The 15949-nt window shown below is 39.6% G+C and overlaps 1 protein-coding gene across 3 annotated transcripts in view; it reads right to left on the bottom strand.

The window, feature by feature from the left end:
* The window catches only part of EPRS1 (glutamyl-prolyl-tRNA synthetase 1), a 74602-nt gene that overhangs the window by 56781 nt on the left and 1872 nt on the right, over nucleotides 1-15949 (bottom strand). For all 3 annotated transcript variants that reach the window (XM_061625164.1, XM_061625165.1, XM_061625166.1), the window contains exons 2-9: nucleotides 15147-15231; nucleotides 10440-10539; nucleotides 10050-10206; nucleotides 8659-8807; nucleotides 7359-7453; nucleotides 5645-5771; nucleotides 1730-1922; nucleotides 307-478 (exon numbers count right to left, since the gene is read on the bottom strand). In XM_061625164.1, coding sequence (XP_061481148.1) covers nucleotides 307-478; nucleotides 1730-1922; nucleotides 5645-5771; nucleotides 7359-7453; nucleotides 8659-8807; nucleotides 10050-10206; nucleotides 10440-10539; nucleotides 15147-15231 — 1078 coding nt within the window. The remainder of the gene's footprint in view (nucleotides 1-306; nucleotides 479-1729; nucleotides 1923-5644; nucleotides 5772-7358; nucleotides 7454-8658; nucleotides 8808-10049; nucleotides 10207-10439; nucleotides 10540-15146; nucleotides 15232-15949) is intronic.

Genomic DNA, 15949 nt, shown 5'->3' with positions numbered 1-15949 from the left:
CTCAGTCATTCCTTGCTTCCTGCCCTCCAGTGGATAGAAGCACAGTAGCCTGTGGCCTACTACTGATCTCCCTGTAGGTGGAATGACTGACCCTATCACTTAGCGAATCACAGCTCTTATTTATTTGATGATAATTAACACCTCTGTAGATGCTTATCTGTGGGACAGATTCAAAAGATACAATAAGGGCTTTAAAAAGTTTCAAAAGCGTGTAACATTTCCAGAGACTCACCGTCTCTGTCACCACTTATTTAACAGAAAACAGAGCAGAAAATAAAGTGAAGACAAGTTTAGCATAACACATACTTGTATTTATTTCCTGTTCGTGGGTGTGGCTGGTTTTTGCAACGATAAAGTGTTGGGTCCCTCATACATCCATTGTTGCTACTCATGTCAATTTTTGCTCGTAGACAGCAGGTCTGCCCATATTCTGTTCCCTTTTTCATTTCCTCCCACATTTTCAAATTCTTCTCAACAGCTATAAAATTGCAAAGATTTAGTTCAGATGTTAATAACGCACAATATATTATTTACCAGATGTTAGAATGATTCAGCAAGAATAGAGTTTAGTCTAACAGCTCTAGCATATATTTTGGCAATAGCTTTAACTAAACGGCTTGTTTTCTCACATGAAATTTTATTTACCCCTCTAGCTACTAGTGTCTATTCCGACTAGAAGCATGTCTCTAGGATCTCAGGCAGAGGTCTTTCCCAGTCCTACAACCCAAGATCCTTTTAGACATGCAAAACAGTAACATCTCTACATCCTTTTTCAGTGGGCTCTTGGCTAATTCCTCAAGAAATAACTTTTTACAAGCAACAGAAATGCTACTACTGGGAGTTAAGAATTCAGACAATTTTACACAATGGCTCTGCTCCTCCTCTGCTCTGCTGGGAACAAGTCATAACCTGGCTTGTTGTGTTGTCCAAACCTGGAGTTGTGGGTTGTTCTCCCCAACAAATCATTAGAACTCAAGGTTTGTTTTTGGCTTACTATGGTGTCTTTGGAGAGGAACAAATAAAAAGCCTGGGTTCAGACAACACTACAAGCCAGGCTATGGCTTGATTAATTAATTAATTAATTCAATTTGTATCCCGCCCTTCCTCCCAGCAGGAGCCCAGGGTGGCAAACAAAGCACTAAAACATTTCAAAACATCATAAAAACAGATCTTAATATACATTAAAACAAAACAGCATTAAAAATATTAAAAAAAAACTTTTAAAAAGGGTTAAAAACATTATTAAAAAACATATTAAACAATTCTGACACAGATGCAGACTGGGATAAGTCTGCACTTAAAAGGCTTGTTGAAAGAGGAAAGTCTTCAAAAGGCGCCGAAAAGATAGCAGAGATGGTGCCTGCCTAACATTCAAATGGAGGGAATTCCACAGGATAGGTGCCGCCACACTAAAGGTCCATTTCCTATATTGTCCAGAACGAACCTCCTGATAAGATGGAGGAAGCATGGTAGAAGCTTGGTAGAAGCAGAGCAGGAGCAAAGCACCTGCAATTTCAGCATGCACTAGCACACTGCTCATACACACGCATTAAACCAAAGTTTATTACAGTTTAATGTGACATGTGAACCAGGTCAATGAGTAATGTGGCAACTTTTAATCCTAACCATCTGAATGCCTTTACATGCTCTAATCCAATATTTGACGGGCAGTTATCAAGTCACAGAGAGATTTCATTAACTAAGAAAAAAATCAGACAAAGCATCTTACAGTTATTTCTGTGCTTGGATTCTATTCTTTGCTCTCGTTCCATTTTCATTTGTTCTGCTGGTGTGTCATCTACATAAGCCTTCCCTTCCTGAATGAGCTTCTCAGCATATTTCATTATTGTTTCAAAATGATCTGAAGTGTATGTAAATTGGTCTGGTTTAATATGCAGCATTGTGACATCTTCCAAGATAACCTGTAGGTATAAATGTTTAAAGGATCAAATTGATATATAAAAATCCTAGTATTAAATCCTTTCACTGATATGTTTCTGTTTGCCATTTTCTCATTTGAGCCACACTCTCCTCAGGGAGTTGAGGCCTTTCTTCTTCTTCTTAAAAACGTTGAAATTCCACTGTCACCTATGTAAAGTTTTTTCCCAAATGCTTTTACCTACCCAAAGAGTAGTAACTCATTACTTTAAGAATTGCAACTTTGAATTCAGAACTTTCAAGAAAAGAGTGAAGCCAAGAGACAAAGCAGATGCTATTAACCCAAAACTTCCTGTATCAGCAACGTTTCAATAAAGCAATGATTCCCAAACTTTTTTTCCACCAACCACATGAAAATTGCTCAGGGTCTTGGCAGGCCACTTTTTCTAGCTGTTTGTAGCAATTGTAATGTACTGTGCCAGATGCTGATGATTTTTTAATTGTATTTTTACACACTTTTGATACCATCGACCATGGTATCCTTCTGGGGAGACTCACGGAGTTGGGAGTTGGAGGTACTGCTTGGCAGTGGCTCTGCTCCTACTTGGTGGACCGTCTCCAGAGGGTAGGGCTTGGGGAGCATTGTTCGACACCCTGGACTCTCCATTGTGGAGTCCCGCAGGGATCGGTCCTGTCCCCTATGCTTTTTAACATCTACATGAAGCCGCTGGGTGCGGTCATCAGGAGCTTTGGAGTGTGTTGTCACCAGTATGCTGATGACACGCAACTCTATTTCTCCTTTTCATCTTCTTCAGGTGAGGCTGTTAATGTGCTGAACCGTTGCCTGGCCACGATAATGGACTGGATGAGAGCTAATAAACTGAGGCTCAATCCTGACAAGACTGAGACGCTGTTGGTGAGCGCCTTCTCTGACCAGATGGTGGATGTTCAACCTGTTCTAGATGGGGTTACACTCCCCCTGAAAGAACAGGTTCGTAGCTTGGGGGTTCTTTTCGATCCATTCCTGTCTCTCGAGGCGCAGGTGGCCTCGGTGGCACGCAATGCGTTCTACCACCTTCGGTTGGTAGCCCAGCTACGTCCCTATCTGGAAAGCGACGACCTCGCTTCAGTTGTGCATGCTCTGGTAACCTCTAGATTGGATTACTGCAATGCGCTCTACGTGGGGCTGCCTTTGAAGACGGTTCGGAAACTACAGCTAGTGCAAAACGCAGCAGCTAGACTGTTGACGAGGACTAGGCGGTCTGCACATATAACACCTGTTCTGGCTTGTTTGCACTGGCTACCTATCTGTTTCCGGGCCAAATTCAAAGTGCTAGTTTTGACTTATAAAGCCTTACATGGCACGGGACCACAATACCTAGCGGAACGCCTCTCCCAATATGAACCTACCCGTTCACTACGTTCAACATCTAAGGCCTCCTCCGAGTTCCGACTCACAGAGAAGCTCAGAGGGTCGTAACAAGATCTAGGGCCTTTTCGGTGGTTGCCCCCGAATTATGGAACAGATTCTCTGATGAGGTGCGCCTGGCGCCTACACTTTTATCTTTTCGGCGCCAGGTTAAAACCTTTTTATTCTCCCAGGCATTTTAATCTATCTTTTAGCTTTTAATGTATATCAGGTCGTTTAATTGTTTAATATGTATGCTTTTACTGTTTTTGTGATTCTATTGTATTTTATCCTATGTTGTGCACCGCCCTGAGAGCCTTCGGGCTGTGGGCGGTATAGAAATCGAATAAAATAAATAAATAAATAAGATGGACCACCTGAATAAAGGTCACAGGCTGCTGGAGATCCATAGATTACCGTTTCAAAACCCCTGCAGGACAGTATCCTAAACAGAGGAGCTGTATCTTGCATGACAGAGGAAAAGGAACCAGCGAAATGCAAAACCCTCAGTGTATTATTATTAAAAAATTATTACCTTCACCAGCAGGTTCCAGGGGAAGTTACAATGGTTTAAAATTCATTATTATTATTATTAAACAATAAAATAATAATTGCATTTATATCCCACCCTTCCCCAAGGAGCTCAAGGTGGTGTACAAACATAGTTCTCCCCCTCCTCATTTAATCCCCACAACAACCCGGTGAGGTAGGTTAGACTGAGAGGCAGTGACTGGCCCAAGTTCATCCAGTGAGCTTCGTGGCTGAGTGGGGATTCAAACCCTGGTCCTAGTCCGACACTCTAACCACTATATCACACTGGCACACAATTAGACAAATTACAGTCACAGGAATAAGATGGCTCCTGAAAACACGCATCTCAGGTGTCAAAGGTCAGGATATAGCATATAGGAACTGCCACATGGCTTCTTAGTGCCATTAACACATAAATAATAATAAATAAAATTTTATTTATCAGACGCCCATCTGTCCGACTGAACGGACACTCTGGGCGACATACAATATAAAATACAATCTCAACATATACATAATCATCACAGTATTAATATCATAACATCTCGTCTAACAGAACCATCCTACGCTAACATAGTAGAAAACCTAACCCACCCCAGAGATCCCATAGGCCTGCCTGAAGAGCCAGGTCTTCAAGGCTTGGCGAAAAGTCAACAGGGAGGGGGCATGCCGAAGGTCAAAGGGAAGTAAGTTCCAGAGGGTGGGGGCCACGATCGAAAAAGCCCTCTCCCTGGTCCGCACCAGCCTAGCTGTCTTCGCCGGTAGGACCGAGAGAAGGTCCTGTGAGGCTGATCTTATTTGGCGGCATATTTGGTGATACTGGAGGCGTTCCTTCAGATACACTGGGCCGGAACCGTATAGGGTTTTAAAGGTTAATACCAACACCTTGAATTGGGCCCGGTATACAACTTTGGGGAGTCAAGCAAGGGATTAATTTGCTATCAACATGGCCATTAAAAATGTTTTTTAAAAGTCTGGCTTCACACAAAAACAGGCACTATTCTAATGTTATTTCATACTCATCACTATACGTCAAATAAATCTGTAAGTGTGTACTTCTCTAGATCAATTCATAGGTTACACCAGTAAAACAAGCTCTTCTTTTCTGTAGTTTCATCCCACATCACCAACGGTAACATTTAAAAGGCTAGAAGATCATGGGCAAGACCAATCATTCACCCATTTGCAACATTTGGGTGGAAAGGACCTATACAACTGGCCCAGCCCCCAAGATCCCTGGACAAGTTCTGAAGGCACATGGTGCAGCAACCTTGCTAAACATAAGCAGGTACAGGTCTGGACAGTGCATGGATAAGAAACTACTTGGGATTTCTATGCATGCTGATTCAGTTCTGTGGAGCAGTAGAAGAGTATCCTGTGGTGGGATGGACAGATAATTAATAATATAAATACATTCTAGCCTTTCAGATATTACCATTGCAGCATGGGATGGTGTCATGGAGGAGCTGCTCCTTGTCCCTGACAGAAAGTGTTTCTTGTATATTCTAGAAAGTAATAATAGCGACATAAAGCTATTTTTAACAAAAATATTGAGCTAGGAATTTTTGTTACATAAGATCTAGTGCTCTTGAAATGAATACTATTGAAAACTAGTTATTTTGCTATAATTTATAAATTCTTTTCTTCATGCTTGTTTTTCAGCAAGAACATCTGTGAATGGCATCCTTGTATTACATAAGGTGCCCACACCCCCTCCAAAGTTAACAAACAGAACTGTATACAAATTAAGCAATTAGAGACCCATAATGAGATATTAGACTTATTCCAATTTTGCAATTATACCATAAATGAATGGCTTTCAAATACCTTTTCAAAATCTTCTTTTTCTTTTTCTGGATTTGTATCATCAAACCGCATGATCAGTTTACCCTTGAAGTTGACCTGGTAGTGCTGATTCAACAAAGCAGCTTTTGCATGACCAATATGCAAGTATCTAGACAGAAAATAGTAAGAACAAAATAATTTCAAGCTTTGGATACAAGGAAAAAGACGTAAGAATTAAAAAAAAAACCACCAAAGAAAGAGGCAATACATTAGCATTCTCCTCCTATCATTGTCACCATAAATTTAGTATGCTTTGTTTCTTAATATAAAAAACAGTTTGAAAATGTTTGGGTTTCAATAATAACGTCACAGCATCTTGAGAACAGAATCCAATTGTGTTTGCCTTAACTCAGCCTCTGCTTTATCATTAGCCAAAGTTAATGTCTGAAAAGGAAAGGAAATGGACCGCCTCCAAGTCGATTCCGACTTATGGCAACCCTAGGAATAGGGTTTTCATGGTAAGCAGTATTCAGAGAGGGTTTACCATTGCCTCCCTCTGAGGCTGAGAGGCAGTGATTGGCCCAAGGTCACCCATGAGCTTCATGGCTATGTGGGGATTCAAACCCTGGTCTCCCAGGTCGTAGTCCATCACCTTAACCACTACACCACACCGGCTCTCAGCCAGCAACTAATGAATTGCACATATACCACACATTTTCTAAAATAAATGTTATTACATTTTCAAGATAAATGCCCGCCATAATACTTAAGCATTGAGATGACAGAAACTATTATATAGTCCAATCATCACCACAAAAATAGCAATATTATTATTCCAATAAAGTGCTTGTCTGAAATAAATGCATATTAATAAATGTAATCCTAGCAAATATACAAATTCTAGTTTCTGATGTTCTAGGTTTCTGTCTTTGATACCAACTGCAAAAGAGTATGCGCACATGCAGCGCCTTGCAAAAGTAATCAGACCCCCTGATCAATGCTCTCATATTACTGAATTACAAATTGTACATTGTAATTTCGTCCGTCCCTATACAGCTTGGGACCAGGATACCTGAAAGACCATCTTATATACCCAGTCGATCACTACGCTCTGCAGGTGAGGGCCTCCTGCACATACCATCTTATCAGGAGGTCCGTTCTACACAACATAGGAAGCGGACCTTTAGTGTGGCGGCACCTGCCCTGTGGAATTCCCTACCCTTAAATATTAGACAGACACCATCTGTGTTATCTTTTCAGCACCTATTGAAGACCTTCCTCTTTCAACAAGCCTTTTAAGTTGAGACCTTATCCCAGTCTGCGTCTGTGTTGGAATTGCTTTTTAATATGTTTTTAACCTTTTTTTATATGAACAATATGTTTTTAACCTTTTTTTTTAAGATGTCTTCAAAGCTTTTTCTAAAAATGATTTTAAAGATGTTTTGTTTTAATGTATTTTAAAGTCTGTCTTTATGATGTTTTAAAGTGTTTTTAGTGCTTTTGTTTGCCGCCCTGGGCTCCTGCTGGGACAAAGGGTGGGATATAAATCAAATAATAAATAAATAATAAATAATTTAAATATAAACAATTTTATACAAAAGAAAAAACTTTTAAATGTAATTTAAAAGTAATGTGGTTTTAAAATTCTCCTTTTTTAATGGAAATTGCAAGAGAAACATCTTTTAATTCCATTATCTAGCTTTCATGTTGTGAAAAGCATGGGTTTAAACGTCCTTAATAAAACACGTCAACTTACCCACTTGCCTCAGGAGGAAATCTAACAATGACCTTCCCCATCTCTGCACCGGGGAGTTCAACAAATTTCCCGACATCTTGCTTCTTATCCGCTGCCTTAAAATTAAAATAATAAATCAAATTATTAAACCACAAACTGAATATGGAAACACAGACTCTTATTATGAAAAGTGACTTAACAGTAACACCTGAGATACTAAACGAGATGGGCTGCATTAACCTCAACACAAGCATAAGGGGTCGGATCCAGAGAAAAGAAGGCTTTCCTGCCTCTTCCATCCTCTGGCAGCTCTTCCTCTGACCCCACATCCAGAAGGGGGATTTGGGTTCCAGTATTATCTTTCTATTACCATGCAGACAGTAGTGATCAGCAGGGAGGGGGAGCCACACTTACCTGACCTCCTATCACCAGTGTTGCTGTGTTTACCAAGAAAGAGAGGGGCGAGGAGACAGAGTTCAGGAGGTGCAAACACACCCAAGTCAATCAAGTGCTCCTGCTGGGCAGTTTGCACTGTGTCAACCTCCCCGTCCGTCCGGTAAGCACAGTTATGCCAGTGACAGGAAGTCAGGTAAGCACCACGGTCCCTCCCCACCAACTGCTGCTGCGAGCTGATTCCTAAGTTGAAATGTGACAAGGTTATTAAAGTGGCATCACTATATCATTATTAAAGCCTGTGTCTTAACTGCTCAATTCAAAAGTGAACATGTTTGTTTCTTTAATTTGATTTTATTGAATTTTGAGTATTACATCCAACATAGGTTATGCTGTATACAAAGACAGTGTCCTGGTCTATTATAAGAAAAAATCTAAAAGCAACATGGGTGTAATACCTTATAAGGACCAACTAAAAAGTCACAAAGCGATGAGCAAGATTTTAATTTCCTCCCATTCTTAACCTATACAGCAGGGCCCCGCTTATACAGTGGGTTCCGTTCCGGACCCCGCCGTAAAGCGGAAATCGCCGTAAGGCGGAATCCCATTGACTTTAATGGGGCGCGTTGTGCAAAAATGCTGCAAAATGCCGCAAAAGCAGCTTTTAAAGAGGGGAGGAAAGCCGCCGCATTAGCAGAACGCTGGTAAGCGAAGCGCCGGTAAGCAGGGCCCTACTGTAGCTAGAATCCCAGTTGCTTCTCTGAGTACTGTGCTAATGACGCTGCTATACGTCTCAGTTGTGCAGCAGCCCATTGTGACCTTTTTTGCTCAGCACTTTGCAGATAAAATCATTTGCATCCAACCTTACTTAGATGCCAGAATCCTGGCAGAAACTGAGCCAAGGGTGCCTAATCAGCAAAAAGCTTACCACTTTAGTCTTTGGAATAGCAGCTCCTGCAGTCCACCTGGAACCTACTGACTGAAAAACACACTGTGCCTCCAGAAAGCTGTACCAGCGTTTTACATGAACTGGAGCTTTGCTATTAAGTAACTGCTCTTGCCATGCACTGTTGCCTGCTGAAAAGTAAAATGTGTTGGATTGAAAATTAGGAAGCTGACAGTTTGACAAGGTATCTTACTGACATGATTCATATCAAACAGTAGCACAGATTAATATTTATAGCTCAGTTACAAAAAAACACAAGAGAATCCACTACCACAAAAACATAATTCCAAGCTTGGGGGGGGGGAGTCATCATATGCCATTTTGAATAAAAGCAATATACAATTTGCAAGATAATTCACCAACAGAAATGGCAAAATCACAATGGGAAAAGCTGTTCGAACATAACATAACAGATCTGTAGATTTAATGGGCTGCAGCCATTTTTTCATTCAATTCCTAGAAGGGGTTACATTTGTGGAAGGAGTCCATCCATGAGCTGAAAGTGTCTTTCCATGAATGGAAGCTACTTTCATTCATGGACCACAAATGATGAATGCAACCCAATATATTGCAGAATTTAATTTATGTAAAACATTCTTTTTATTTATTTTTATTACAGGCATTTAAACCTTGCTACTCAATCCTAAAAGTGTTTCCTGAGCAGCTAATTTAAAACAATCATCATGTTAAAACAATAAAATGATGGAACTTTAAATGCCACAGCATCATATTTCCCATGGTAAAAAGAAGAAAAATGATAGCCTCATTAAATTTACTAATATAAAAAGCAAGCAGATAATTAAATGGATTTTAATTTCAAAACATACAAGGCTGTATTCAATTAAGGCCATATTCACATAATATATATATTCCATTATTATTCCCCTTTAAACAGTCATGGGTTCCCCAAAAGAATCCTGGGAAGGGTAGTTTGTGAAGGGTGCTGAGAGCTGTTAGGAGACTCCTATTCTCCTCACACAGCTATGGTTGCCAGAGTGGTTTAACAGTCAGTCCCTCTTCCCAAACAACTCTGGAGATTGTAGTTCTGTGAGGGGAAAAGGGGGTCTCCTACCAACTCTCAGCACCCTCTACACTTCCCAGGCTTCTTTGGGGGAAGCTATGACTGTTTACAGTGGAATATATGTACGGTGTGAATGTGGTCTAAGTACTACTCAGAGTAGACCCAGGGAAATTAATAAACCCAAGTTAGTCATGTCTATTGCCTTCACTGGGGTTTACTCTGAGAAGGACTAGCACTGAATACAATCCATTATCATTTTTGTGCACTTTCTATTACATACGCTCAAATGGAATAAATAAACAAGTAGTTATCATGGTGCTACAATTCTTCCAAATTTACTACAATTGTTTACCTTTTAGTGTTGCCCAGACAGTGAAATCTGCAAGACTCAAAGAGTTTCCAACCAAGTAAGTTCTCAGAGAAAGGGAGTTATTGAGCTCTTGAACAGCTAAAGCAAAACTGGTAGGAGCAGACAACTTTGTGGTGCTGAACTCCATCCAATGGTCAATCTTTGGAAAAGAGGAAAGTCATTTTTATTTCAATATTATCTAACAAGTTATATAACAGTGTTGCTTATGAACAACAAAAACTCACATATTGTCATTAGGAAAATATTAATTCAAAGAAGTATACATCATACCTATCATTCAATTAATAACATTCTGCAACATTTATAAAGTGTTGTTCAAATGGGAAAATAGGTAATTCGCGGCAATCTCAAAAATAAGAGACTACTTCATACCTCAGTATGCTCTAGCAAGTTGGATCCATATAATCCAGCAGATGTGGCAATTCTACCCAAATAGCGAGCTATGGAATTCACGTCAGTGAATGTAACTTGACTATTAGAAAACAAACAAAATATGCATGAGTTTATCCAAACTTGAAATATAATTGCAGTAGAATGGATTATAAAAGCAGCATAGCAAGATATTTCTAAATGAATAAATCAGCATTCTACCAAAATAATAAATAGGATCAATAGAGTGTGTGTTCTGTTTCAAACCTTTATTATTTGTTGCACTATACTAATCCTTGTTGTATGGGGACAAAAACTAAGAAAGGTTAAACAATTTTCAACTAATTAATAAGCAACAACATTGGCAACATGAACACGTCCTTTTTTAATAATCAGGGAGTACATGTAGAAATATGTTTGAGGCAGTCTTTACTTTGATTCATGTAACCTTAAGTTATATTTAAACACTATTATTTTTCTACTTGGAACAAAGACAGGCAGTTGCTGCTCATCTCTGGTCCATGCTGCTTGATGGGAGAGGTGTGCCCCCCATACCACCTTAATTACAACTAGCTGTTGGCCAGCAGTGCACTAATGCCAGTCCCTTTGCTTTGACTATGAAGAAGGAACAGTGGCAAAATAGCCTGTTTGTTTACCAGGCTAAATTAGAGCAGATAATGCAAGATCATAGTTGCCGTGTTGCAAGAAAGGAACCTGCAGCCCTATAGATGTTTATGGACAACTCCCACCCTGATCCTGGGCCACGCTGGCTGGGACTGATGGGAGCTGGAGTCCGACAACACCTGCAGAGCCACAGGTTTTTCAACCATGCTTTATAAAATAGCTGCTCTGACTAGGCTCTTCTACAGATTCTGAATCTTAAGGTATACCCTTACAGTTTATTATTCCTTAAGGGACAAGGTTATTATCCTACTGGGAGAAAGGCCGGGATATAAATCTAATAAATAAATAAATAAATAAAATTATAAACAGTTATGGCTTTTTAATATTTGTATGCCAACACATCACAATGTCTTGGGGCAGGTAGCAATGAAATTTAAATATTAGTATGTTGATTTTCCTGAGCTACAGCTCTTGCCTGGCTGATTCTGCTTGCATCATACTGTGGGGATTTTGTAAGCAGGAGTGTTACAACCAATCTGTGTCCTGGTTTGCACATCACTCTAAGACAAACCATAGATTAGAGTGAATGTGCTAGTGTGCATGCTCCCAGGGAAGAGATCATGGACACTTTGCTCCTCTCTGTTAATATTGCTGCTACAATCTGTGGCTGGCTTAGCATGTCATCCAAACCCAGCTGCGTGGTTTAGCTCTCTCCAGACTAATCACAAGCTATAATCAAGGTTTGCTGCTGGTTTACAGCTCATGGTTTGTCTGAGAGAGCTACTCCACAAGCCTGGGTTCAGACAATACGCTAAGCCAAGCCACGGCTTAGAACAGCTGCAAAGCAAATGGGGAGCCCACATGCTCAAACTAAACCATGCAAACCAGGCCAATCTTTCATTGGTAAGAAGCTCTGATATCATAGAAAGATTAGCTAGCCTTCAGATAGGAAGTTTTGTGCAAAAGGATTTTAGGAGACCTTACAACTAAACTTCTTAGTGAAGAAAAAACTTTTATTGGGTATAACATACCATTAGCATTTGGTTGGTGTGCTAATCATCTGAATGCTTTCAGAAACTGTCAGTGGAACACTACTGGTTAAAGACCGACAATGACTGCTTATGACATACAATTCTATCAAAATTCTGACTGAAATCCAATTAAAAACTTTGAGTTTGCCAACATAATCCAATGACAGCTTCAACAAAAAAACCTTACAGTATTTCCAAATATGTTCAGTAGGGACTAAGAAAGGAGGAAAAAAAGAGGGGGAAAGCCAGAGATTAGGAGGTATGAGGCAGGATTAGGATCCCAAGGAAGAATTTTGGCTGCCTTCTTAACCATAAGGGCTAGACTCTTGTTCAGACATTATTTGAAAAAGCTCAGATTCAAAATTTTCAAAAATCGAAGTTTGAAACATTTGCACCCAATTTCACACAGCAAACTACAAACAAAACTGATTATTTTCCTCACTCCAACAGGCCATTAATACAGAAACTTGTTAAAGAAATGCTGCTTAAGTACCATTTTACAAGAATTTGTTGCTACAAGAAATCGATCTTAAGATTGTTACAGAGCTGGAGAGGAATAAAGGTCTATGCAATATTGAAGGTCAAACTGATTATTACAAAAAAAATTGCAGTGCTACAAAATATTGCAAAACATAGGCTGTGATCCAGAATACTTGTAGTTACCTATCAAGAGTGCTTCCAGACAAGAGTTCATTGTGGAATCAGTGCTGTTCATGCACTGTAGAAAATCCAGTAAGTAAAAAGAACCCATTATACATCTGCAGCCACCATTGTTGTGGAAACTCATTAATGCATTTTGTATGTGTGTATAGTTTGGGCCATTTCTTCCTTTTATTATTAAATCAAATTGTTATAAATTTTTCAGCAAAAAATAACAAGAACAACAATAAGGAGCAACAATAAAAAAGTACATTGGTAATAGAAAAGCAGTCAGTAAACATTGTGGAGCAGTACAGAATGTTCGAGTATATAGCTACGCATATTTTGAACAACCTGAGTGATCCTAATCATGAACTAGATAGACCTCTCAAACATCTAAGTTGTGAATCCGGAGGCCTGGCTAAGCAATGTCCTTGACTTATACACAACAAAAAGGTGCAACAATGATGGGCTCTCTCTAGATCGGCAGCAGCTAAAAAAAAAAAAAGAATAAGCTCCTTATAAACCACCTGATTTATTTCCATAGGGAAGATCGACAGAAGTGCTAACTTTGGATCAGGGAGCAAGTGACTCCAGAAGGCTGCAACTATTGGGCACGACCACCACATATGGTAGTATATGCCCAGTATACAACACCTCCTCCAACATTCCAATCCTTTCAAATTTCCAGAACTTATACAGACAGACTCAAAAAGGGTGAGGTTTCTGAGCACTCCATCTGTCCTATGCACTAACAGCTTGGATTTGGGCCAGCTGAAACCAATTCACAGGATGATCTTCCGATTTGGCTCAGAACTGATCTCCTCTGAGAGGCTGGCCATCCTGGAAGAGATCAAAGATTTGACATAAACCCCTGGTCTCCCAGGCATTGGCACAAAAGCGAAGAAGTTTCCTAAAAAGGGGCAACAGCAAAGTCGGAGGAGCCAACACCTTAATCCACCCCTTCCAGATCCTAAGTGATGTTCTATAAAATGGGTTGGATATTTTCTGCAGGCTAGCAGAAGTGACCTGTAAGAAGGGAACAACCTTTCCAGTAGGACCCGATTTGCCAAGTTCCATGCCTACCCAATGTACGGCAACATTCCCTACAATCACTGCACCAATTGCCTGAGGTTAGAAGCATCATAGTATAAGTACCGACAGGGCAGAATCTTTTTGTTCACCCTAGCCCTTTTACCATCATTAATAGTTCACTAGCCATTGCCATTTGTTAAGATCTCTCTGATCTATCCACACCAGGAGTGTCTGGAGTTTAGGCCATTTTTCACAAGCATGGTGACATTTTGGTGGTGGCCAGTAATGTCCTATTTCCATTTGATCCCCATCTGAGCACAACTTTATCCAGTCATCCAAGCAATGTGTGTGTGTGCCTATTCCACCAACTGCCACATGCAAAAGACATGTTTGAATTTTAACAACCCAGGTAGAAGTTGTACATGTGGGTTACCGTACTTTATTAACTATAACTGTAGTACATTGAGCTTTTTAATATAGATGATATAAATGTTTAATACAGAGGTCTTGTGTAAGCCCTCTTTATCACCTCTTGTGTAAGCCTTAATAATATCACTCTTGCCCAAGACCTCAATATTAAACATTTTAAAAAGCAAAATGAAAATGGATATCCCACCCCCAAAAAACCCTAAGATTGCATTTTACCCATTGTGAAACGTGATAACTAACCTGGCTGGTAACATTTGCTCTTGTGCAAATGGGATTTTTGTTTTTGTTTTTAAAAAAAGGTGTGCATGCACATACACAGAAATACTTGTGCACATTATTTCACTATAGAACTTAATTTCTTTTACCCCAGTGCCTGTTCTGCTTGTTCAGTATCCGTGTAACATGTGAATAGTTTCATCTCCCAACTCACCTTAAAAAGCGTAATGGAGGAGGTGGGAGAGACAACTCCCTGGACCTTCAGCCCGTCATGCAACTACACATATAAGGCACATAGGTGCCCTAGAAAATCTAGTTACTATGTTCAACAAAATCCATGTCAGTCAAACAGGGTTCATGGCAAGAGCTACATACCTCACTGTTCAAATTTAAGAGAGAACCACGAAATATTCCACTCCAAAGTCAGTCTAATAGTTATAGCTAAGAGAAGAAATTAAGAAACTTGCCAGATGCACAAGGGCTTTTCCAGAAAAAGTAGCAATAAAAAAAGGCAAGAGCAAAGCATATAAGTATGTTAATAAAGTATATAATAAAGTAACTTTGGAATACAGAAGATAGAGGATAAACAAGAGTCAAGAAGTGAAATGGTTAAATAGTTATTCATTCCACAAATAATCGTTAAATCAGTATTACTCTTTCTTCTGCCCTACACTAAACAGCATAAATACTATATCGGCTTTTAAAAGCATCGATGGCAGAGATACAAGGCACTTACTCAGATACCCGCAGAATGTTTTCTTTGCCTTCTTCAACTGAAATATTAACATGATCTTTCACATGTTCTGCAGTCAGCAGAGCTCCTAAAATACAATATTTGTCAATTAAGAGAGGAAATATTTCATAGTCACAGGTGTGTGTTTTTTAACTAGTATTTTGCCATCACCTGAAGACCAATACACTTGGGAAAGAAATCAGTTTAATCACATATAAATTGTTGGCATCTTTTTCCAGGAGGCATTTAGGGTGAAAGAGAAGGGCAAAAACCTAGATTAATCTACAGTAGTGACCTCATCAGAGATTGGCTGCAAATTCACTTCCCAGCACTATTGTGAAATTTAAAATGTTGCACCACAACACTAAATGTATGATCCAGCCAAATCTTAACCACCTTTAAGCCACACTGATTTCAAAGAGACAGAGTTAAGCCTAAATCAATGGGCCCTAAAGGTGATTCCCTTGACTGGATTGTATCCTAACACTTCTGAACTTCCAAGGACTGCAGCTAAAATGACATATAGATATGTCTAAACCAACACTGGATTTTAAGTACTCGCCTGGTAGCAATTTGGTACAAAAGCGTACAGTATTGAAGTTAGTGGTACTTACTTCTAAACATGCTGTGGCTGTGTAACAAAAAATTATAAATGTAAATTTAATGAACTTGGGAAGTTACTTTTTAAATTTACTAAGGTTGTAATCATATACACATGTACCTGGGAGCAAGTCCCATTGAGCTTAATAGGACTTACTTCTGTTGGAAATATTTAAAACATACCCAATAGTAGGCTCAAGGAGAAA

The sequence above is a fragment of the Rhineura floridana genome, chromosome 4, assembly GCF_030035675.1.
Source record: "Rhineura floridana isolate rRhiFlo1 chromosome 4, rRhiFlo1.hap2, whole genome shotgun sequence".
In the NCBI taxonomy this organism is placed as follows: Eukaryota; Metazoa; Chordata; class Lepidosauria; order Squamata; family Rhineuridae; genus Rhineura; species Rhineura floridana.
Note: the sequence above shows the minus strand (reverse complement) of the source record. Positions and strands in the feature narration are given on the sequence as shown.